The sequence below is a fragment of the Mastigoproctus giganteus genome, chromosome 1, assembly GCF_048544385.1.
Source record: "Mastigoproctus giganteus isolate SK-2022 chromosome 1, ASM4854438v1, whole genome shotgun sequence".
Lineage (NCBI taxonomy): Eukaryota > Metazoa > Arthropoda > Arachnida > Uropygi > Thelyphonidae > Mastigoproctus > Mastigoproctus giganteus.
Window position 1 is genome coordinate 211989662 of NC_143575.1, and position 26137 is coordinate 212015798.

At 35.8% G+C, this 26137-nt stretch overlaps 2 protein-coding genes across 4 annotated transcripts in view; one reads left to right on the forward strand and one right to left on the reverse strand.

Annotated features, from left to right (window-relative positions):
• Nucleotides 1-26137, reverse strand: part of LOC150091497 (uncharacterized) — a 321972-nt gene that overhangs the window by 209473 nt on the left and 86362 nt on the right. For all 3 annotated transcript variants that reach the window (XM_090375972.1, XM_090375964.1, XM_090375955.1), the window contains exons 2-3: nt 5674-5773; nt 2231-2350 (exon numbers count right to left, since the gene is read on the reverse strand). In XM_090375972.1, coding sequence (XP_090232098.1) covers nt 2231-2350; nt 5674-5719 — 166 coding nt within the window. In that variant the 5' untranslated portion in view covers nt 5720-5773. The remainder of the gene's footprint in view (nt 1-2230; nt 2351-5673; nt 5774-26137) is intronic.
• Nucleotides 9962-11062, forward strand: LOC150091498 (zinc finger BED domain-containing protein 5-like). Its single transcript, XM_090368640.1, has one exon. The coding sequence runs from the start codon at nt 9962-9964 to the stop codon at nt 11060-11062; it is 1101 nt and encodes a 366-aa protein (XP_090224766.1).

The window sequence follows — 26137 nt, forward strand, 5'->3', positions numbered from 1 at the left end:
AGTTTGGGAAAAAAATGCAACATGGCAGAGTTCACATGGTCTCTTAAGAGCTACCGGTAGACCTCACCAGTGAAACATTGGTCCATATGCACCAGGGATCCTAATTCTTGCCAGCAAAACATGCCCTATATTAAGCAACCACTATCACTTGCCTGAATAGTGGGCACTGTGCACAATGGGTCCATGAACTTATGTTGCTTGTGCCACACACAACGGCATCCATTGGCACATTGAACAAAGTACTTGAACTCATTCAACAAGCACACTCATTTCTAGTCCTCCAGCAAGTTGTTGATACCATGGCATTGGCCATCAATGATGAACACCAGTGAGGAGAGGGTGTCTCTTGGATCATCTGCTGTAGAACCCAATATGTCTCAGTGTGTGACGCATCATCATTGAGATATCGTTCTTGTACTCCCCATATTGTATTGTAAAGTCAACTGTAGCACAGTGACCTTCTGTTCAGCCAGTTTGTACAATTCACTGTGGCATAGTCCATTACAGATGGAGTGGTCATAATTCAATAATCATTATGATTTATTTATTTTTATGTATGTATGTATGTATGTATGTACACACACACACACACACACACACACACACACACACACACACATATATATATATAAAAAATTGAAATAAATTTTGAACAAACAGTTCAAGATTTAAAGGCATATAAATGAAGGCTGATATTATGTAAAGTAAATTTAACAGAACTGATTAATGTCATCAAATAAATGATTAAACATTATATCAGACTGTAATATTAGAGAATAAGAAATATGGAAAATTACATATAAAAAAAAAAAAAAAAAAAAAAAAGGTAAAGCTATGCACATTAAAACGAAAAGTGGAAAACAAGCTATTTAATAATACTAAAAGAAAAGAAAAGAGAAACCCCCTAAAAAAAAATAATTAAAATATTATTACTAAAATTACTGTTAATAGAATGCATTGAATGGTATGTTATCGAGGGCAGCACTAGCATTAACTGCAGTAACTGCAGTATCTAATGATAGACCAATGGGCCTTTGTATGAAAAATATAATAAAAATGTAATAATTTATGAAAAATTTTAGCAGCATAATGGCAGAATAACATCTAGCCAAACAGATATCAGACTAAACAAATATATACAAAAATTATATACTAAGACGAGAGGGGTAGAAGTTAAGGTGTACAAAGCATGGTGTCAAATGGCTTAAACCACCTCCCACTAACAGAACTGTAAAAGATTACACAAGGTGGGTGTTCATGACGAAAGAAGAGTGCAGCCCATTGGTACAGGCCAAATGGCAGGTCGCTGTGTGGCAGTTGACATTACAATACAATATTTTTAAGAAAATTATCCCAAATGACAATGTCCCATACACCCAGATGTATGGGGTTTCCACAGCAGATGACCCACAAGATGCCCTCTCCTCACTGCTGATCATTGTTGATTGCAAATGCTGTGGTGTCAACAACATACCGGTTGGACTGGAAATGAGTAAAAACTCATCTGACTGCTAGTTGGACGATTTCAAATACCTCGTGCAACATGCCAATGAACACCTTCATGAATGATGCATGCAACACAAGTTTATGAACCCATTGTGTATGGTGCCCACTATGCAGGCAGGTGTCGATGGTTGCTTAATATGGAATATGTTTTGCTGGTATAAACTAGAACCCCTGATGTGTGTGTGTGTATGAACCAATGTTTCACTGATGAGGTCAACCAGCAGCACTTTAGGAGGCCATGTACACCCTGCCATGCTGCATTTTTTTCTGGACAGGAATGAGATCTTCCAAGCTGATAATGTGCCATGTCATCAGACCTGCAGCATGCATGAGTTGCTCGACAAACACAGAGAAAGTATCACCCATCTTGATTGGCCTCCAAATTCGCCTGATCTCAATCCAGTTGAACACCTGTGGAATGTTTTGTAACAGGCAGCGACACATACAAACATACAACTGTCATCTATTCCAATACTGTAGAAAGCCTTTCAGGCTGAATAGCCACCAGCAAACGGTGGCTCAACATAGTATTAGGTAGGTGGTCACAATTCAGTGGGGTGGGTGGGTGGGTGGGTGTGCGCATGTGTGTTAATACAAACACAATAAAATACTAAACTCAAAATAGAACTATAAACATATATAAAAATTAGGCTTAAGTAATAATTAAACAAAATCCATTACAATCCTTTAAATGCTAAAAACATATTATTATAAAATTCTATACCTTTTTGCCCATTCTGAAGAACATATTCGAGTTTCATACAAAATCGATGCAGAGTTGTGTTGTCATCGTTTAAGGGAATATTTGTTTCCAGAAACTCACTTTTAAGTTCCGAAACGCAATCTGGAGAGAAATAACAAAGATATAAGATCACCATATGGTTGGTTTGAAAACTTTAAGACAAAAGTTTACAATTCTTCACAATAAAAAAAATTATAGGAGGAATAAAATAAGCTTATTGCATTAATCCTCATTATGTCATATTCTTACTCTGCCTATTGCAATTAATCTAGTATTACTCACAAAAAAGTATGCCGAAATCAACAAGAGGTGTAAGAGCAGAATTCATTAAAATATATGAACAATTTACTAATTATGTTTTTATTTATGAATTTTCACTATGCTCAGAGTGAAAACGCCTTTGCACATAAGGCACACAAGCTTCATTATCACAGCTTTCTGTTTAATGTCCTTACTAGCAACTGACAGTTCTTGTCTTGTGTAAGCTTCATTACCCATAAAATATTATACATATCTAATCTGATAAATCACTTTTCATATTAATAAAAAAGAGTTAGATTAATGAAGGAAGAAGCACAAATAAACTTTCCTTACAACAGTGGCATCGCTTGCCATCCTTAATGCTGGTAAACTAAAGAAAAAGATTTTGATTAGGTTACTAGCACTAACAATGGTAAGATAATTAACTTATATATTTTTTAAAATCATAAATTAATTATTTCGTTATAACTATTATTCCTATAAGTAAAAAGATGTCACCTGTTTTCGAAACTATTTTCAAAGTCTTAAAAGCTATTTAGTCTAATCGATATGTGTGAAAAGCATAAGACCACAGGAAAATGTTATGGGTTTATGTTACAAGCATCACAAACTCCACCTTTCTGATCTCTGCATGTTGAAAAGCACTCCTGTAATTTTCAAATTTCAAAAGTCAGTCAGAACTTTCAATATGTGGGTTAACACTATGAAACCTAACACTAAAATGAGGCCTCCAGACCTGCACGCGGGCACCTCCATAGCCAGGCGGGAAGGAGCAGCAGTGCGTAGCACACGCTTCTTGATTAGACTGGGTTTCGAGCCCGTCACCACCAAATACAGAGGATGCGGAAAGGTCAGGGAATGACCACCGCATATTCCCGGAGCAATATGGCCTTAGTTGCTAATGCTCCTAAAAACCAAAAATAACAAAATAACAAGACCTGCACACAGTACTCAAGGCATGGCCTGACCATTGCCTTATGCAGAGGGACAATCACCTCCTTTTTCCTGCTAGCAAAATTCCTGTATATCATTGACAACACCCCATGACCTGCCCTGGCAGCCTGTCTGCATTGCTCAGAAAACTTCATATCTGACTGCACAATTACTCCCAGGTCTTTTTCATTTTCTACCACCTTAAGTGTAGTACCACACAGTTGGTATGTTTCTCTGGGGTTACTTCTACCCATATGCAGTACTTTGCATTTTTCAATGTTAAACTTCAGTTGCTACTTCTCAGCCCATCTGCCCAAATTTTCTAGATTCTGTTGCAGTAACACACTGCCATTCATTAACAACCCTGCCAACCTTTTTATCATCTGCAAACTTCGATACTAAGCCTGATATACCTTCATCAATATCATTGATAAATATACAAAACAACAGAGGACCCAACACCGAACTCTGTGGGACTCCACTAATAACATTAGTCCACGAAGAGCAGCACCTTGATTACCACCCTCTGTCTTCTCCCACTCAACCATCCTTTTATCCATTGTAGCAACTTACCCTTAATACCATTCTGCTCCAATTTGTACAGTAGTCTTCCATGCACAACAGTGTCAAAAGCTTTCCTGAAATCCAAGTATATGATATCAAAATTATTTTTTGCATCAAGTTCCTTTGTAACCACATCATAATAGCCAATCAAATTTGTCAAACAAGACTTACCCTTGTCTGACAAAGGTAACTAAACATAGTGTTACAATGGTAGAAAGAAAGGTGTTGATAAGTCTGAATGCCAAATAAATGGCTTTTACTTTACAGAGTGATTCAAGAAGAAATATGGGCAGATGAAGGTGGACATTTCAAATAAAAAAATTGTGTGTAAATATTGGTTCAATTCCAAATGGTTATAGAAGTACGGCTATTTTCATTTTTTAAAATTGCAATGGGATTTATAATGGTAAAAAAATTAACAAAAATAATTTAAAAATAAATAAGAATAAGCATCCATGTACATAGCCTTCACTAGGTATGTGTTTACTTATTCTTATTTATTACTTCATTATTTTTTAACATTCAAATGACAATAGAGTTTAAACTCCATGGCCATTGTAATTTCTGAAAATGCAAAAAGGCCTACTTCCATAACCATCCAGAACTAAACCCAATGTTAAAAAAATTAATTTTTTTCTTAATATGACTACTGCCATCAGCTCTCTATGTTATAACCTTTCCTCATAAATCATCTAAGCATTTCATTTTTACTCGTTTTACTTTTGAAGTGACACATCTTGTGAAGCTGCCAAAGACAAGCAAAAGCTGGTAACACAGCTTTAAGTTTATAAATCAAATTGCTCATGTGAAAAAATTCTTGCTTGTGAGATTGAAAGTTTATAAATCAGTAAATTACTGTATCATATATTACCGTTTTTCAGTCCAGTCATTTGTATTTGTCTTTAACTAAATTCTCAATTGCTCATCAACTATTAAAAAGAAAGGAAAAAAAAAAAAAAAAGAAAAAGAAAAACTATCATCCCCTTCCAAACTATGGTAAAAATCTTTGTTACTTCTGAGGTAGCCACTATAGCAATACTGAAATCTAAAATCAGCTATCAAAAAAAAAAACAAAAAAAAACCAGAAATATGATTAAACTATTAACATTTTATATGGCTAGTTAATAACTGTCCTGATAATAAAAACTACTTTGGTGATTGTAATCTCTTAATAATATGCTTAATTTCTGTTATTCATATAGATGCTTTTTTTTTAATAAATCACGTAATTTTAGCTGTTAACTTAATTTTGTTTTTGTGTTTTATTTTATTTTTTTACCTTAAAGCAGGGCATGTGAAAGTAACAAAAATGTATTTTATATCAAATATTTACCTATTTTCCACCTCAAGATCCCTATTAAATATAGCTCTATACACCACTTTATTATATAATTAAGTAATGGGCAACAGAATATTAATTGCATTATATTATGCAATGAATATTTAATTAATACTGATATTGATAAGTTATTATATCAATATATACACTGATACAATAAAAACAATGAAATAACCTACATAACACTTTCTTCTCACAGTAACAGATCCAATTTCATTATGAAAAATAACCACTTATTAATGGATATGGGAAAATTTTACCAATAAATATATATTACACAGATTGAAATATATCAATAAGAAAAGAACTACAAGCAAAAACCACATACCTCTAATATCACCTATCACTTTATTAAAGGGTGGTGCTGATGCCATCCTTCATAGTTTCTACCATTCCTTAACCACTTGATTACTGAAGCGGTCCTCGCACTAGTAAAGAAAAAAGAGATCGTAGGTGAATGCATGGAGTGGTTCAGCATCAGACAGCTAAGCCGTGATCCCACGTCTTAGAGATGCGACAGACGAAAGCTTTCTAAGAAAAATCACTGTACAGCGGTTAAAGTTATTTTAGTAACCGCTAGCCGACTGTGTTGTAAGATGCCAGTGGGGAACTACGAAGTGCGCCGAGGCCTTCCCCAAATTTATTACAATCAACAAACAAAGGAGAATTAGCTACCAAAAGCGCTCTCCGGTATTTCGGAGCAGCGAATAGTCTGTTCAGTGTTAAAAAAAATAATAATAAATAAATAAATAAGCCAAAAATAGCCAAAGAATAAAAAGTAAAATAAAAACTTTCTGCTATAGCATTATGAAGTGTTAAAGATAACTGCATGTCGAAGCGTCCTAAAATACCGCCGGTTTCATTTTTAAATTTTTTATCCCAAGGTAACCACAGATTTCATTATTGTATATAAATCATATTTGTATTTGTACATAAATCATTATTATATTTGTGATAGTAACTGCTTCTAATTTAATATTGCGCTGATTTTACGGTCAACACAATTTTAAACATATCCATAACAAGGGACGAACTGGCTATCTGCTTGATTACCCAAAACGCCAATGTTTCGAGGTGTATAAGGCTTTGAATGGGTTGAGCAGGCTCAATTCTGATGGGATCCTTCCCCTTGCTCAGATTACGAACCTAAGGAAGCATAAATTCAAATTGAGGAAAGACAGTTGTAGTATAGATGTACGGAAATTTGCCTTTAGCCAGCGGTTAGTTGATTGCTGGAACAAACTTCCATCTGTCGTTGTGGAAGTTGAACGCTTAAATAAATTCAAGGTTCAAGGAGGAACTGGACAATTTTTTAGAGGGAATGGATGTGTGATTTTTTTTTTTTTTTTCCTCTGATGCTACATAAGCTTGTTTTCTTGCATCACATGCCTCTACTACTACTACTACCACCATCACCAACTGGGACAGAAGATATTCATTTCATTTTAATGTTTTCAAAGGCTGAGAAAGAAACGATAATGAAACAGAAACGATACACAGTACACTCTCAATTGTATTATATTATATATATTATTCTCACAAAGAATGTCCACCCTTGTGAAACTGCTGTCTGGAAGATATGAATCCCCCTCTGCCTATATTTGTCAAATTAACAGTCTATATACGCCTGTATACAGACGTATATAAACTGTTAATTAAGACGTATATAGACTGTCTGTATACAGGGCTTTATTACAGGCTGCTCAGGGGTTAACCAATACAGTTAATAAAGCTGATTTAATAATAATAATAATGTTTATTTTTTAAATTAAGTTAAAAAAAGAAAGCTTTCCAAACTATTAAGATGCTTATTGTCGATTAAAATAACTATATATACATATGTCAGATAATGGTGTCACAAAAAAAAATAATTTTAATCTTTTTTTGTGAAAATCCCAGACACGAAAAGTTCAGAACAGTCTGATTTGGTTTTTAATTTATTCATTAAAACTCGCGATTCTCCAAACGTGAGGATTTCCAAAATACTTTTGGTAGGTTTGGTAGGTCAGCAAAGTTTGTTGCGCACACCCCTAGGGGGGGTGCGCGAGATAATCCGCAATAAATCAATATTTATTAATTATGAAAACTATAGTTTTTCGAAACGTAATTGAAAATAAAAATTATAAATAAATGTTTTTTTTTTTAATACTGCAATATGCGGCTTTGTTCGATCGCGCGGCTTTATTTGATTATGCCGTCGGTTTCGCCCATGTCCGAAACGAAGCAGCCACGGGCTCGGAGTGTATCTTCCATCCGTGTTTAACTTACTGAGCAAATGTAGATCAAGAAAGGATGGATTGTGCTTGCAGCTATCGCTGAGCTATACCGCCGCCATGAGCGTCGTAGGTGTATTTGTCCGTAGGGATGGGGCCGAATTCTGTTGATATTTAATTTTTTTTTTTTTTTAAATATAAAAAATGGTTGTTTCCATGGGGGCCGGCAGGGCATTTTGCAAGGCAATACATATGGGAATATAAATATTTGTTCACCAAATTTTCGAATACATGCAATATCTGATGTCTCCATAAACTAACTGTGTATTACTTCGAAGTCCAAAGGTGGTGCCTGCACCATGGTTGTTTCTTAAATATAACACTTTAATTATCAAAAAAAAAATCAATATTGCCTTATTTATATTGCAGTGAATTTATTTATTTTATAATCAGATGTTAAAAAAATTCATTTTTCCCTATTTTTATTATTTAAACCTAGTTTTAATGCAACATAAACCCACAATAATGGAGATTCACATTTAAAATTGTTTGCTTTGCTCTGAATGTTACGATATCAGTTACGAAATATTACAACTGCATTAAATGAAATCAAGGAACAGGCCAAAGGAAAATATGCAAAATTGCAGTCTGAAATAAAGGTTTGTTAACAGAAAGTTTCTTGTATTCTCTCTATCTTGTGAACTCCTCTGACCGTGTGGTCGTCCCTTATTATAAACAGAAAATGTATTTATTTATTTAAATTATTGCTTTTAAATTTATTATAAGTGTAGTTGTTTGGTATGAAACATCGAGTATTATAAATAAAGTAAATAAAGCCAAGCAAAATGGTACAATTGATATGAACACTGCAGTTATATTGATAGAAGGTGCTCTTAGTCAACTAAACGAATTTAGAACATCGAGTTTAAATTTTGCATGGATAAAGCCATAGACATTCAATCTGAGTTGGAAGTCAGCGTTTACCTGTGAAACTTCATCAGATGAACGCCCCGTTGATCCAACCAAAAGGTTTGAAACGGAATTTTTTAATATAATGATCGATGTAGTTATCGTTAGCTTACAAGAAAGATTTGATCAGATGAATTAAATATCCCCGGCTTTTCATCTTATCCTAAAATCAGAAAACTTCATGAATTTCTTTAAAACTGCAATAGAAACGAAGCAATGTCAACACCTTGAGGGAATTCTCACTGGCGAAGGCGGAAGCAGCGCCATCGATGCCAAAGGGTTTCGTCAAGAAATCCAATCTTTGCAGCATGTTTTAAAAGGAAAAAAATATCTGGTTGCTTAGAATTATTGACATTTATTTATTAGTTGAATTATTATGTATTTATTTATTAGTTGAATTATATCCCAACATCACCATTTCTCTTCGGATATTATTAAAATTGCCAATTACAGTTACGTCTGGAGAGAGGAGTTTTTCAAGACTCAAAATGATTAAAACATATTTACGAGCAATAGTTGGCTAAGAAAGAATTAACGGATTGGCCATTATGTCAATAGAACAAGATGTACTAAAAAATATAAAAACATCAGACGTTGTAAGTTTTTAAGTTTTCGCATGAATACCTTACGATATTTAAAACAAATAAATAATTTAAATAAATAATTATGATTCGAATAATTTTTGGGTGTTTCTTTTTTTCTTCAATTTTATGAATTCCACCTTTAATTTTTGCGAGGGGGAGGCCCCAGATGAACATCTGGGGTCTCCAGATTCAGCCTACCAGTGCCGTACCCAGACCGGTACGGCACTGGTAGGCTGTCGTTACATGCGGAACTGTATTTATATTTTAAAAACACACCACGGTAAGAATCTTCGCGTATATTTATCACCAGAGCTGGGAAGCATTTAAATAATATTAAATACTTTTTATTCTCAGCATTTTGTATTTAAAATGAAAGATAATTTTGAAAAACATTTGGTATATTTTAGAAAAAAAAAAATAATAAAGTATTTAAGGTACTTAAAAAGTATTTTAAATACTTGTTATGTATTTAAGTACTTTGAGAGTATCTTAAATACTTTAAATTATTTAGATGCTTTCAAGTATTTAAAACAATTAACAAGTTTTTAAAATACTTTTGGAAAAAGTTTTTGTATTTAGTATTTTAAAATATATTTGAAAAAAGTATTTTGCATCTCGTATTTAAAATATTTTGAATAAGTATCTTTCCCAGTTCTGCTTATAACACGTTAATTCACTAATTAAATTTATTTCTCATTAGACACCGCCACAAAACAGAAAGCTGGCTTATTAAAATAGGTGCAAAGAAACCTCGATAATTGATATTAATTGATACTTCTGAAAACGACCAAGTACGAGCACATGATCAACCACATTGGCAACTAAGAACGATGCCGACTTAATTTTGAATATGAACTTTTCTAAGAAAATTCGAAATTATCAAGAAGACTTTTTAAAATTTGGTTTTACATTTATCATCATCAACGATGAACCACGTCCCAAATGTGTACTCTGTCTTAAGATATTAGCTAATGATAGCATGAAACCCAGTAGCGTAGCTATCCTTTTTTTCCGGCCCGGGGGCAAAGAACACCTTTCGGACCCCTACTTAATTAATGAAAATTGCAAAAACAGGAAACAACCAAAGACGCCGGGTCAGGAGGCAAATTGCCTTGCCTGCCTACATGGTAGATACGCACTGACGAAACCATCACGATTGACAAGACATTTAAAAACTAAGCACCCAGAGCACGAAGAGAAACCTGTACAATTTTTTCAACGACATTTAAAGTCATGCAATAATCAGATCACCATTTTGCAAAACTTTACGAAAATTAATGACAAATGTTTGCATGCATCTTTTGAGATTTCCTATCTTATTGCAAAAGAGAAGAAGCCGCACACCATTGGTGAAACCTTAGTTCTCCCTGCTGCAGTAAGAATGATGGAAATCATACACGGTAAAGAGAACAATGACAAACTTAAGTCAATTCCGTTGTCAGCAAATACCGTTAGAAGACGAATAGAAACCATTGCGGAGGATTTAAATACGCAGATAATAGAAAAAATAACTATGTGTGGAAAATTTGCTCTGCAGTTGGACGAAAGTACAGATGTAGCTAACATGTCTCAGCTTTTGGCATTTGTTAGATTCTATTTTGATAACGAAATACAAAAAGAATTGCTTTTTTATGAGCCACTCAAAGAAAAGTTGACAGGAGAAGATATATTCTCAACAGCGGACGATTTCTTCAATAAAAACAAAATTTTGTGGAAAAACTATTTGAGTACTAGCGATGGAGCTGCTGCTTTGATTGGAACAAAAAAAAAAAAAAAAAAAAAAGGAGGATTTAATAAGGGCAAAGTTCTTGAGATAGCACCACACGTGAAACTCATTCATTGTATCATCCATAGGCAAGCTATTCCAGCAAAGTTGGAACCCGAAATACATAAAGTGCTGCAAAATGTGATTAATGTGGTTAATTTTATTAAAAAAAAGCCCTTTGAGTAATAAAGTTTTCAAAATACTTTGTAATGAGATGGGGAATGACCATGAAAATCTTTTATATCACACAGAAGTAAAGGGTTTTCCAATAGTAACGCTCGATGTTTGGCAACAGCGCATGACGAAGTCGACAGTCACACAGGTGGTATCTTTGGTAGCCGTATTCAGTTAGTCTCTGCATTTTATTATGGAGCGTTACACGACTGAGCAACGAGTCGAAATTGTAAAAAATCAAAACCAATGTTCTATTCGTCAAACTTTTCGTGCACTCCGTGCAGTTTATGGTGTCGACGAACGTCCTTCAGAATCCACAATTCGCCGTTTAATAAACAAATTCGAAGCAACTGGGTCTGTGGCAAATCTGAAAGTGCCTGTACGTCAGCGAAACGCAAGATCCGTTGAAAATATTGCTGCAGTCCGGGAAAGTGTGCGTGAGAATCCGCAACAGTCCATTCCGCGTCGGGCTCAAGAACTTGGCCTGTCTTCGACGACAACTTGGCGAATCCTGCATAAGGACTTAGGGCTTCACCCTTATAAAGTGCAATTAACCCAACAACTAAAGCCCAACGATCATGCGCAGCGGCGTGCATTCGCTGATTGGGCGCTAGAGCAAGTTGGAGGTCGATCCTGATTTTGGGCGAAAAATAATGTTTAGTGACGAAGCTCAATTCTGGTTAAGTGGCTTTGTTAACAAGCAAAATTGCCGAATTTGGAGCGACGAAAACCCACGGGAGATTCATGAGGTCCCACTACATTCCGAAAAAGTTACATTAGGCGTGTTATTGCTGAAATTGAGCCACTTTTATGCGATAACGTCATCACCAATTGGGTATCCAGGATTAACCAAACCAGACAAAGCCGCGGCGGACATTTATCTGATATAATTTTTAAAACATAAATGTTAACACATATACTTCATAATAAAAATAAAAATAGATCACTATCACTCTCACAATTTGTTTTATTGCGTTACAAAAATCGAGCGTTACTATTGGAAAGCCCTGTACATTGGTTATCGCGGGGTAAAGTTCTCAGAGTTGTTGAACTCGAAGATGAGTTACGGATTTTTCTTTTAGAAAAAAAGAAAGGTTGTAAATGAGCCGATTTTTTTTTTTTTTTTTTCGTGATGAGAAGTGGTTGTCAGTAGCGTGTTACCTCGCAGGCATTTTCGAAAAAGTGAACACCCTTAATCTAGCTCTCCAAGGTAAAGGCGATATTTTAAGGATGTGCGGGAAGGTAACTGCTTTTAGAAAAATACTAGCACTCTGGAGAGAGCAGTTTGAAAAAGGCTGTTTGGAAATGTTTCCATCGTTAAGTGATTTTATTGTCGAAATCGATTTGAAAATATATCACTAAGAAAAACAACTATACTTGGGCACTTACAAAAATTGGAAACAGAATATTCAAATTTGTTTGAAAATATGTCAAACAAAGAATATCAATGGGTTTTGAGTCCATTTGTTGAAACAGTAAAGATTCAACACCTGCCGATCACTGCCCAAGAATAGCTGATTGACATGAGAGAAGACGAAAATTTACGAGCTGAATTTCAGGAAAAACCGTTGCATAATTTCTGAATGGGTTTGAAAAATGAGTATCCTAATTTGGTAAGCAGAGCGAGCGATGCAATCCTTCCATTTGGATCGACGTGCTTATGTGAGGTGACTTTCTCTGCAATGACTATTATTAAAACCAAGTTTAGAAATAAACTTAACTTGGAACCAGATCTTCGGGTAGCTGTGTCCCAAAATATGAAACCAAGATACACAGCAATAATGAAAAATATTCAAGCACATTGTTCCCACTAAAGAATGGTGTTGATTTGATTTATACCACTTTGTACTTTAATTTCAATTTCGTTTTGTTTTGTATTTTTGCATCGAATTAGATTATGATCTTTTCATATTATATGTGATTCTAGATATAATGCATACCATGTAAATTATTTATAAATAAAACAAATGGTATTACATTACATTTACTACAACTGTTACATTAACGATTTCATATCATTTTGTACTTGGAACTACAATTTAATTTTGTTTTGTATTTTTTTATTTGCGATCTTTTAAAATTATATGTGATTTTAGATATAATCCCTTCCATGTTTTTTCCATGATTTATAAATTTAAAAATATATATTAAACTTATATATTTATTATTTTATTTTTTTTTCCCGGGATGTGCGCTAGTCCTTTTAAGTAAAACAAGGGTGCACGACCAAAAAAGTTTGGAGACTACTGGATTAGAGCATAAAAGTATATGCCTGACTTAAAGAATTTTCATCGTGTTTTATTTCCTCCCTTTTCTTCCCGAAATAACAAGGAAATCATAAAAAATAATGATCCTCATGCTATCCTAGAGCAGTAATGCATGACCGGAGGCCTATCTTAACTGTCTGTGCAGCCGGCGACTGAATACCTGAAGTTTACTGAGAATTGTAAATAAAATATGCCTTTAATGTTGCAAAATATAAAAGAAATAAAATATGTAAAAATTATTGATTAAAGAACGTGCATTTATCCCTAAGGTTAACAAACATGGCGATGTGTGCATGCTTTAATAATAATTAGCACAGTACCAGTCAAAGAGCAGTAAGATATTACTCTGTGGTACCAGCCTTACGTGATACCATACATTCAGCTTACGATAAATAAGAAGACAACAAAACAATTGTCACGTTGAATATTATATCTGTCAAAATCTTTTTTTTTCCTTTCTGGAAATCTGATTTTTGTATGTATATAAATCGCCGTATCAGCAATTGTTAAGATAAATGTACTGTGACCTTAAATTAGTTACGAACAATTATCCGTTGAATGACATATCATTAATGGCATAAAAAAGGAGATTATAAGATAGGGAGAAAAGAAAAACAGCGCCGCATTCAGTAGTCACGTGTGCTTCAAATGAAGTTAACTAAAACGCGTGTGCTACTGTACTCTCGCGTTTGACCGCTCAGCTGCGATCCTGTATATTAGTAAGCAGCAAAGTATATGCGTATAAGGGAGCACTGCCATTTTCAAAATTAACAGCTATATATATATATATATATATATATAGAGAGAGAGAGAGAGAGAGAGAAATAATCATAAAAATATTTGTTTAATTATATTTTACTATTTTTCAAAAATACAAAAAATATTATATTTATATATACACACACACTGAGTTGGCGTCACATTAGTGCAAGAATGGGCTGGTCTATGACACGTGAAAGTTCAAAGTCGGGAATGGCTGATATAAAACTGTAGTTCGCACATGTGGCGATCAGTTTCTGAGTGTCTGCGAAGGAGAATGGGTCGGCGTCGAGATCCTTTCGACTTCGAACGTGGATTGATTGTGGGGTAAGTCGTTCAAGTGCCAGTACCTCGACTACAGCCAACATGGTTAAGTAGTCACGTTCTGTGGTGTCACAAATCTACTATAACTGGCTCAACACGTCGCCACCGTAATAGTATTACGGTGATAAAATTACCGTAATAATATTACGGAGCATCGTAATATTACGGCGGCGACGTTCAACAATAGTCGAACAACCAGCCAAAGGTCACACGTGGGACAGCTGAGTCGACGCCCGCGACGACGGTCATGTGTCTCATTTTGTAACATAGCAGCGATGCAGCAAGTGGCCCAGGTAACCATCCAGGACAATGTAGTTCATATAGGCTATGGTAGTCGACCGCCGTCAGATACCCATGCTCACTGCGCCTTGCATAGTCACATCAGCACCAACATGGAAATCTGTCACATGGTCTGATGAATAATTTCGAATGCTATCATGATGCCCGTATCCGCACTTGGAGAAAGCAGCATGAGATCATGGCACTTGGGTGCACTGTTGGTGTTCAGCAGGCTGAAGGTGGGGGTGTTCGAATCCCATCATGACGCTAGGAATTTTTGAGGGCCTTTTTCACAGCGTGGTTGAGTTAGTCGGTCTCAGGTGAGAGTAACATCACTTTTTTCTTTTTCTCCCGGAAACTCTGGTTTTTTTGTCCAGCAAATCGACCACACGCAATTTACAGACGTATTATATACAGCGCAATGTGGCCTAACTTGTTGGTGCGCCTAAAACCTACACCAACCAACCTGGGCCATGAATGTTTAGTATCCCGTGAATAATCGAACCGATGGGGGGCGCACGGTCAGACCGGTGAATTTCAATTGAATTTGAAATTCACCGGTCAGTTGAATTTCAATTCAACTTACAAATGTTGAATTGAAATTATATATATATAATTCGAACAAATGTAAATTCGAAAAAATAATTTTTACGTAAATGTTGTCACATACTATTTTTTCGAATTTATTCGAAAAAATAGTACGTGACTACATTTACGCGAATGTATCACAAACTCAGTTGTACACTTAACTTTCATACATTAGTGTAGTTGTAGTCGTACAGAAAGGATGTGCAGATAAATTGAGAAAATTCATGCACTTACAGACAAACTTCCTTGTGTCTCTTATAAAGGAGATTACTTAAATATAAAAGTCGCAATTTAATCATACTTTTTTCCTTCTCTCTTTGTTTTGATCATTTTCAGTCTGAAACACCCACCTACAGAAAAAAAATTTGTCATATCTCCAAAACAACGCCCGAAACAGATGACAGAGTATTCACCTTCTTACATGAGTACTTGGAATCCTGGCATGAACCCCATTACGCATGTTATGAGAACATCTCAATGGGAAACTGCTCGATATATCCATCTACTAATGGTGCCTACACATCAAAGAATGACTCATGTATGACTCAATCGTTTATGGCAAACCGTGTCGTATTGTGATGTAAACACCAAATTGTCACGATTTCCTTATACTGTTCTTTGAAATGAAGCCCGTTTTATGATATAAATTATTGGGTTGAAGTCGTATGAAACGTAACTACACTGGCAAAGTCACGAAGATCTCACGACCTAGTTAACAGAGAAAACTTTAGACCAAATGTTATTAATAATCTGAAATAGAAAGTAGTTTGTGACTAGATTTACGCGAATGTGTGGGTGAAATTCCCAAAATAACAACAATTTAAGCTTTTGCAGAACACCGACGACCTTTTAGCTATTATTAGAAATACGCTCCTCTCCGTAGAAATACGGAGAGAAAAAAATAAATAAAAAGCAGTACAAAAATACAGTATAACAATTGATTGGTCAAATAATTAGTCAATTTATTTATTCAATTTATACAGAAAAATTATTATGAATTATTTAATTTATAGGCAAAACTCAATTAAAATGTACCAAAAGTAACTGATGTATACGATGTTTATATTCCATTTTTATATTTTGTTTATATTCCATCACGACCAACTAGGTCAGAGGCAGGGTAAGGCCGAGTAGTCACTGGCGTAGGGACGCCAAGGTTTAAGGGAGCCAACGCCTCCCCTCTTCCCAAAAACAAAGCCCGCGAGAAACATTGGAGGCACCATCAGTCAATGTGGTCTAGGGATGCCATTTACCCATGAGTCGGCACTGGTCAGAGGAGTTTACAATTAATTATTTTGACAATGAATTAGATCATTAATCGTATTTAACAGTCACGCGACCTTCAAGCACAGTCCACGCAAAGCATTTGTGTTTCTGCACACTTTGGTTGACCACTTAAAATTTGATTTCATAATTTTGATTATGTCGTGTTCCCTTGAATTGTATATATTTTATTTTGCTTTTGCGAAATACTTGTCTCTGCCATAACTTTTAATTTCAATGACAATTTATTTATTATTATTTTCTTTGTTTCCAAAAGGGAAACGAAATAATAGCATTTACACGCAATTTACAGACAAAATATACCTAAATTTATTTTGTCTGCAAAAAGTGCTTGTTCTCTGGTTGATTTTCCTATTTGGCTGGATAAAACACCTACTCGGCCACAGTGTGAAAGAGCCTATCAAAGTTCCTCGCTTCGTCCACGGGATTCTAAACCTTTTCCATAGGGTGCCGGGAGGGTGATCATTATGATCACTATTCCACCCGCGAAAGCTGCCGAGTAATATAATCAAAATACAATTTAATAAAGCTGATAATTATAACTCAGTGGCTAGAGCACTGGTCTCATAAACCAGAGACCAGTGAGTTCAAGCCTCACTGGTGGCTAGGTTGTTGTCTAAAAGAATCATTTCATTCACTTATTATTTTTAACGGCTGCCGTAGCCGAGTGGTCATTTCAAGGAGTGCATAAGTACACGTGCCTTGAGTGACCGGGGTTAAAGCCCGTGACTGCTAAATACGGTGCTGTTTCTCTTATTCTCTGTATCTTGTGAACTCCTCTGGCAGTGTGGTCGTCCCGGAGTATAAACAGAAAATTTATTTATTGTAATAATTAATAGAAAATACCATATTACGTGAAATTAATATCAGCAGGGAAAACTTAAAGGAGGCTATTAACTCGCTCCCCAGTAAAGCAACGATCGGGCCGGACCAGTTCCCGCTATTCATGATAAAAATATGTAGCGCTTACATAATCGAACCGCTCCACCACCTCTTCCAGCGAATACTAAGTGAGGGGGTTATCCCAGAAAAATGGAAGAGATATTACGTAAAACCAGTTCCAAAAATAAGCAATCCTAAAACCAGTAAAGATTTCAGGCCCATCGCAATCGGATGCTCTCTGCAAAAAATATTTGAAAAAGCAATCCTGAGCACCATCAGTCAGCACTGCTTTGGGGACAGGCCAGAATACTTACATTCTGTGCTTCCTCGAAGGTCGACTATTACTAATTTAATGGAGACTCTACTCCGAATACAGCTAGCTTTAAACAATAAACAACAGTTGGACATCGTTTTTCTGGATGTTGCAGCAGCCTTCGACAACGTCTCAATCCCAGCTATAACAGTAATCCTCAAGGAGTATTTCCTCATTTCAGGAAGCACTTCAAGAAAGACAAATTATCGCAATAAACGGGAAACAAACAGCATCTTACTGTATCTCCAGGGGAGTACCTCAAGGGAGCGTATTGTCCGCCACCTTCTTTGCAATAGCACTAGCCCCATTTTTAGCTCAAAACTGTGAACAATTTATTACATATGCTGACGATTTGAAATTTTTTGTAATCTCTAAAGAACAAGAAACTGCACCCCATCTATCAGAGGAAGCAAACAAGGCAATCAAGAAGCTGGAAGAATATCTGCACTACATTGGCCTGAAACTTAATGAAAAGAAAACTGCCCAAATGACCTTCACCCACAAAAAGAAGAAAAATGAAATTACGATTTTTGTGAACAATACCAGAATCCAAAATTCCCCCTCACATGTTGACCTTGGCCTTAAGTGGGATGAAGGATTAAACTTCATACCTCACTTCGAACACATTAGGAAAAAGACATACGCAGCACTGTGGAGCACTAGACAAGAACTCACCGGTCTCCGAAGCCTTCATCTCATGATTCAATACATCCTTAAATGCGTTACACCGATTCCGTTGTACGCATCAACTATCTGGTCATCAGCCCCTGAGAGCAACATCAAGGTCTTCTTAGGAGTAGAATACTGGCTCCTGAGATGGCTAAACAAGATTGCCGGGAAACCGTTTACCATCTCAAGAGCGGTCATGTCTGCCAATCTGGACATCACACCCTGGAAGTATATCATCACAACCAGAAACATCTTAACTCTGGCAAAGCTACTAACGGAGAGAATAGATTCGCCGAAAGTGGGAAACGTGATCACTCGCCCTCGGATGATACGACCGAGAATAAAGAGGGAAGAACCAAGTCTCAAGTGCCAACTAACTCAATTGGACTCTTTGGGGAGATTTTTCCCAGCAAATACTGTGAATTATTTTAATAATTTAAATATAGATCCAGAGAAACTATGTACAGACAAAATGTATAGGACAGAAATCTTTGGTAATGTGTATCGGCAAGTATAAATATAATAAGAAGACTAATTTATATAATAATATTTAGCATTTAACAACCATTTGCAATTAATTAAATCAACTTAACAATTAATTCATTAACCACATATTCTGTGTTTTTGCATCTCCAAATTTTGTAAATAAGTTCATGTAAACATGCTTGTAAATACTATAATGTAACCACACCCTCTAGCCACGTGCTGTCTATGGGTGTCTCGAAAGAGAAATAAACAGATAATAATAATAATAATAATAAACAGTCAAACGCCATGGGGAGAGAGAGAAATCCATGGGAAGAATATCAACCTAGCCTCCACTGTCCGCTTTAAAAGAAACAAAATTGCCAAATGGGATCAAGTTTGGTCGAAACCTGATCTCGTTTTGGCAATTTTGGAAGTTTTCAATACTGTAAAATCAAAAACCTTAGAAAAATAACTGATGTACGGATTTATTTCTGCTCTTACTGAATTATTTCCAATTAATTTAAAAATGTGCTATTGGCAACAAAAATTTTCGTATACTTGATTTTGGGAAGTAAACAAAGGGGGGGGGGAAACATGAGTTGAATGTCCAGATGGACAATACAATATTGCAGATTTTACCACAAAATTAGCTTTCCATTTCACTTTTTCCAATATTCATTCACTAATGTTAATGAATCAAAAAGGACAAATCATCAAAACGGACCAATCATAACCTCAAAAAGGACCAATCATCCCTTGCTTTTCATGTTATTTTTAAATAGTTGCATCTATTTAAAATTAAATGTAATTATTTCAAAATGCAAGCTACGTTCACTATGTTAACTAGAGAAAGCAACGCACTGTCGAAAGAATCTCATGTGCAAATCGTATTTGTACATGAACTTTTGCCAAGAAGTGACGTACCAGAACGCAGGATGTGTCATTGAACTGACTCAGTGATCTTGAAGACTGTTTAAAATAGCAACAGGCCTTTGTTTTTCTCCTGTATCGTTTTGTGAGTCAACATCCGTTCACCTACTCTATCGAACAGTCAGAGCTTAAGAAAAAATTTGCTGTGTAGACTAGATACCAACTTGGTGTCTCAATATTGCACGCGCGTCCTCTTGGAATACGAGGGGGGGGGGGACTTCTTTCAAAATTCGGGTTCTCCTTTTATCCAACTTCAGAAACACTGTGCCAGTTTTATTCAGAGAATCTGACAAATCTTCCAAGAAACTGAATGAGTTGAAAAACCTAGCTATTTCATTGCCAATTCTGACATCTTCCATTTTGCATTTCGTCTTTCCTTGAAATGAAATTCTTTCATATTTCTCTTTCAAGATAGTGTAATTTGAGAAAACAAGTATCATCCAAAGAAACTTCATTCGATAATTATATTCAAGAAAGTGTTGTCATGAGTTCCCGCGATCCTATTGTTCTCTGATTTTTGAATGAGTTGCCGGGCTTGTTAAGGCGATTGGTTATGTATGGCGAGAGGTTTGTTAGCTCAGGAATGTAAGAGACAGGGTGGAGCCAAAATGTGAGGGGAAAAAGCCAGCATCTTAGGTCACTACTTGCTAAAGGTGTCGAGTGTTTAAAGTTGATTACGAATAATATTAAATCTTTATTGCATTGCTATAATACGACCCTTCACGACCAATAGCCCAGGGTTTTACATCGAAATCCTGTGTCTCTAGGCTTCTGGTGTAATTTGTCAAAATATTATATGAAATTTATAAAAAGATAACAGCAAAATAATGAACACTTTCCAATGGACTTCCGGCGATATCAAGGTTGTGTAAATCTTCTGTCCTACAATGTTTTGCTTGCAATGACATCTTTTCTATACTTTTTGTTACATATAAATTGATGAAGATCTGCATCCAAGTTCCGGATAGTCTGAAGCATGCAGGTGGGAATGACGCAGTCAGCTATGTGGTGCTATTACAGTTGCTGCGGAGAGAGGAAAGGGCTCTGAGGCTTTGATGTGGGATATTCCAATAGCAAATGCCCAAGAAATCAGGAGAGCTGATGTAGCCTGTAATCAGTTTTATGGTGGCAATCAGTCTTCTTTCTTCAACCTGATTTCACAATTGTGTAATTGAGAGCAGCTGTTATGGTGGTAGTATATATGTCATTTGTGAGATTATGTTTGCGTGTAAGCCACCTAATCATTCAATATTCGTCGGAATGAATGCTGCGGAATCTGAAGTCGAGATTTCTGAGCCATAGAGGACACAGGGATGAATCGTCCTATAAACGTATCTTCACCATAACCTTAGTACTTTAAGGTTATGGTGATCTGTATAACTTATGAACTGTGGTGCATTATGGTATAGGTGCAATAAGCCAAGGAATTCTTATTTATACTGTAAATAATTCCATTTTTTTTTTTATTTAAATGTTTTCCCTAATTCCAGATATAATAATCATTTCACACATATCAGTCGAATTTTCAGCCAATGAGAACACAATGAGTTTTATTGGAGTTAGAAACTGTCATTTAGAAATGTTCTTAATTTGACGGTCTATGTTTGAATAATAGGCCCACTGTAGTTAATAGGGTTTTGTAATTAGGAAGTGAGAGTTCTGTTGTGATTGTTTATATGTGACAATTTATTGTAAATTGATAATGTATGAGGAAATATTTAGACATTTAATTAGAACTGATTAGACACTGATTTTGATATACATTATGTATAAAAATATATATATTTTTTATAAAATTAATAATTGTAAAAGCTAAAGGCTTTTTATAATAATTAATTTAGATAAATTGTGATAATATTTTTAAAATGATAAATCCAGTTGTTCTGTCTTTTCTTTACTCCATTCAGCTCTTAATGCGAATAGGCTGCTATGAAAAAAAGGAACCACATTCGCCACTGATAATGTGCAAGCAATATGGAAAGAAGTTTTAGAATATGTAGTAGTAGTGGCATGTGATGCAAGAAAGCAAGTGTATGAGCTTATGCAGTATCAGCCGAAAAAAAAAAAAAAAAAAAAGAATCACACCATTCCCTCCAAATGCCTGTCCAGTTCCTCCTTAAATTTATTTAACCTATCAACTTCCACAACGACATGTGGAAGTTTGTTCCAGCAATTAACCACCCGCTGGCTAAAGGCAAATTTCCGCACATCTATTCTACATCTGTCTTTTCTTAATTTGAATTTATGCCCCTTAGATTCGTAATCTGAACAAGTGGAAGGATCCCATCAGAATTCAGCGTGCTCAACCCATTCAAGGCCTTATACACCTCAATCAGATCACAGAGCAGGTGCCTAGCCTCCAGCCACTGCAATTTGCAGAACTTAAGCCTCTCTTGGTAAGCGGATCCCTTCATTCCCCTCACCAATCTTGTTGCCCTTCTCTGTACACGCTCAAGCAAATCTACATCCTTCCTAAAATGAGGCCTCCAAACCTGTACGCAGTACTCAAGGCGTGGCCTGACCATTGCCTTATGCAGAGGGACAATCACCTCCTTTTCCCTGCTAGCAAAATTCCTATATATCATTGACAAAATCTCATGACCTGCCCTGGCAGCCTGTCTGCATTGCTCAGAAAACTTCATATCTGACTGCACAATTACCTCCAGGTCTTTTCATTTTCTACTACCTTAAGTGTAGTACCACACAGTTGGTACGTTTCTCTGGTGTTACTTCTACCCATATGCAGTACTTTGCATTTGTCAAGGTTAAACTTCAGTTGCCAGTTCTTAGCCCATCTGCCCAAATTATCTAGATCCTGTTGCAGTAGCACACTGCCATTACTGTCATTAACAACCCTGTCAGCCTTTGTATCATCTGCAAACTTCGACACTAAGCCTGATATACCTTCATCAATATCATTGATAAATATACAAAACAACAGAGGACCCAACATCGAACCCTGTAGGACTCCACTAATAACATTAGTCCACGTAGAGCAGCACCCATTAATTACCACCCTCTGTCTTCTCCCACTCAACCATCCTTTTATCCATTGTAGCAACTTACCCTTAATACCATTCTGCTCCGATTTGTACAATAGTCTCCCATGCGCAACAGTGTCAAAAGCTTTCCTGAAATCCAAATACTGTATATGATATCAAAATTATTTTTTGCATCCAGTTCCTTTGTAACCACATCATAATATCCTATCAAATTTGTCAGACAAGACTTTCCATTAACAAACTCATGCTGTGTCTGAATTATTGCTTCAGTCTTGTCTAGATGATCCTGGAATGCATCTTTAACCAGTGACTCCATTATTTTACCCGGAACAGAAGTTAAACTAACTGGTCTGTAATTACTCGTGTCACCCTTCGATCCCCCTTTGTGAATTTGGGATACATTTGCACATCTCCAGTCCGTGGGGACCTCCCCTGAGTTTGTACAAGGATGCTCTCATAATTATAGCTAAGGGTTTGCTTAGTTGCTTTGCCGCCTCCTTTTAAATAACTGGATAGATTCCATCCACCCCAGGTGCCTTTCTTATGTTTAACTTCAACAATTTCTCCTCCACTTTGCTCTCGTTATTACAAAATCATTAAGCACCCTGCTACAATTTTATAACCTTCTGCCATTTTCAAACCTTAATAACTCATGTGTGAATGGAGATGCAAAATACTCATTCAGTTTGTTTTGCTATCTGAGCAGGATCATCAACAGTCGAACCATCGATATCAAGTGGACTAATCAGATTCATCTTCTTCCTTTTAGAGTTTATATAAGTAAAGAAATCCTTGCTGTTTTTCTTAGCATCTTTTGCCAAAGATTTCTCGTAATCTGTCTTCGCCTGCCTAACCTCCTTTGTGACCTGATTACAGACCAGATTATGTTTATATTTGTCTGCGATTGCATGTTTGATCGAGATCCTCGTCAAATTCTTGAGTTACTGGTAATCAAAGAATTGTTTTTATTATTTTAATTAATAAAATAATAATAATACTTTTTCCGTTATACACTGTAAACTGCAAATAATTTTAATAACATGAATAATTGGAAATATCAAATACAAATTTTCTGAAACAAAATTCAAAATATCACCCTTGCATTTGTTAATTTTGTTTTTAAGTTCCCTTCGTTTGTTTCAGTTTCGTTTCTACGATCAGAAAAGTTTCATTCTAAATTTTTACAATATTTGACCTTTTCTTACTGATTATACTGAAGTTTCTCCTAACTCAATCATATGGGCATTCAGTTAAAAAGAGAGTTGTCTAAAACTGAAAATTCTTATTATTATACTTTTTTTTTTTTAAATGTCTGCATCTTGAGGGAGTCCATAATAAAATGTTTAACTGGTCTTCAGCGTCGAATATACACAGGCTAGTTATATTTAAACTGGGTCCTTTTGGAGGCCTGTAGAAAGAGACAAGGCAGTAATGAAATTTCAAAGTGATGAATTCCAGACCATGCGGAAGCGAAAACCATGTTATAAGCATACTTTGCTGTTTTTTTTTTTTTTTTTTTCTTTCGCTTTTAAAGGTAACGTGTAAAACTTCCTTGAAATTTGACATAATAAATCTGAATATAATGACAAAATGTTCATGATATAATGACGATTTTAATCTCCTGAACAGATGGGTTGTCAAAGTTCTCACTACAGAGAACCATTCATTGTAAATCACTGTAGATTGTAAAAAGATGCGGTATAGCATCAGATTAGATTTTCTCATCGGTAGAATACAAAATAGACGTTTGCAAGATTTGGAGGCAGGTCAGTAGTAAGCTGAGGTGGCAAGAGCCTTAAATGCCTTAAGAACAGTAATGTTAAGGTTATGGGAACAATCAGGGAGGTATTCAGGGGAGAGCAGAAGGGGCATATGCTCCCCCCTTAACCAAAAATTTTAAATTAAAGAAAAAGAACGCAGGAGGCGTTCTAAAAAAAAAAAAAAAATCAGAAGCCTGGTCGCCATGCCCCCCCCCCTTACGATGATACCTGAACCTAGTCACTATGCTCCCCCTTACGATGATATCTGGATACGCCACTGGGAACAATAAGGACCTAGTCACTATGCTCCCCCTTACGATGATATCTGGATACGCCACTGGGAACAATAAGGAGACGGAGGTGATATCCTGCAGGTAATTCAAGGTAGGCCATGAATTACAACATTCACAGATAGACATCTAGTAGAGCAGTGAAAATGTCCTTCGGGCGGAATTTTCAACCTGACCTACATACCTGAATTCGATTGAACATGTCTGGGATATTTTAAACAGTAAATGGGGAACTTTGATCTCCTCCTAGAAACTTCCATGCGCTAAGATCCTGTACGCGATTGGAATTGATTACCACAAGCGGGGGTTCCTGAACTCTTAGACCGTCCCTCGCTACAAGGGCTCATCATCAGCCATGCAACTATCAGATCACTCTCTGACAGTTGCGTGGCTGTCAAAAGCGATAGAAATGTCTAAATTATGCAGCAACTAGTCTCTCAGTTTTGGATACTCATGCTTATAATGCTTAAAACAGAAGTACATTTCATATAACTGTAAAGAATTAATATAATCGAACATAAAAGAGTATTATTAAAGATATATTATTAATAATACTCTTTGGAAAAGTATTGAAATCCACTTCTTTTTTTTTTTTTTTTCTTTTTGCGCCAAAGCAACTAAGACCATGAAGATCAGTATGTTACGTCTGTAAATTGCGTATGTTCTACGATCAATGTGACTGTTTTTACTGGATAAAAAACCAGTTTCTGAGACACTCTTGTCTCAGACCAACAAACTCGACCACGATGTGGTGAAAGCAAATACTATGTGAATTCTCTTAACAAGACGAGGATCGAACATAGACCTTTTTTTTTTCCCCCCCACACAGCGTGAATGTATAGATATTATAATCACTTTACTAGCTGTGAGGAAGCCAAAAAAAAAAAAAAAAAAAAACACCATCCAAAAAGGAAATCTCCGTGTCTGCCTATCTACTTTTCAGAACCAGGATTCAGTGCCGTATTTAGGATTCAAGGGATCACAGTTACTTCAGGGCCCCGTTACTACTAGAAACATACAGCAACTGTGTCACTGCGCCCCGGTAAATCCGACCTTCAGAACAGAACATTGTGTCATGCCCCATAATAACGTAGTTTCCCAAATTTGCTTAATATTCGTATCATACTCCTGAAATATTAAATTTTTAGTGATTATTATTTAAAATAATTAAATATAAGTGACCGATAAAAGTTTTTTGTATTCACAGAGATACGATTTAACTTGCATTTAAAAAAAGCATATGAGAATTAATTATGGTCAGCATTTAATACA

Bases quoted from the DNA above. Each gene is read 5' to 3' on its own strand.
- LOC150091498 (XM_090368640.1), top strand. From the start codon at position 9,962: ATGAACTTTTCTAAGAAAATTCGAAATTATCAAGAAGACTTTTTAAAA.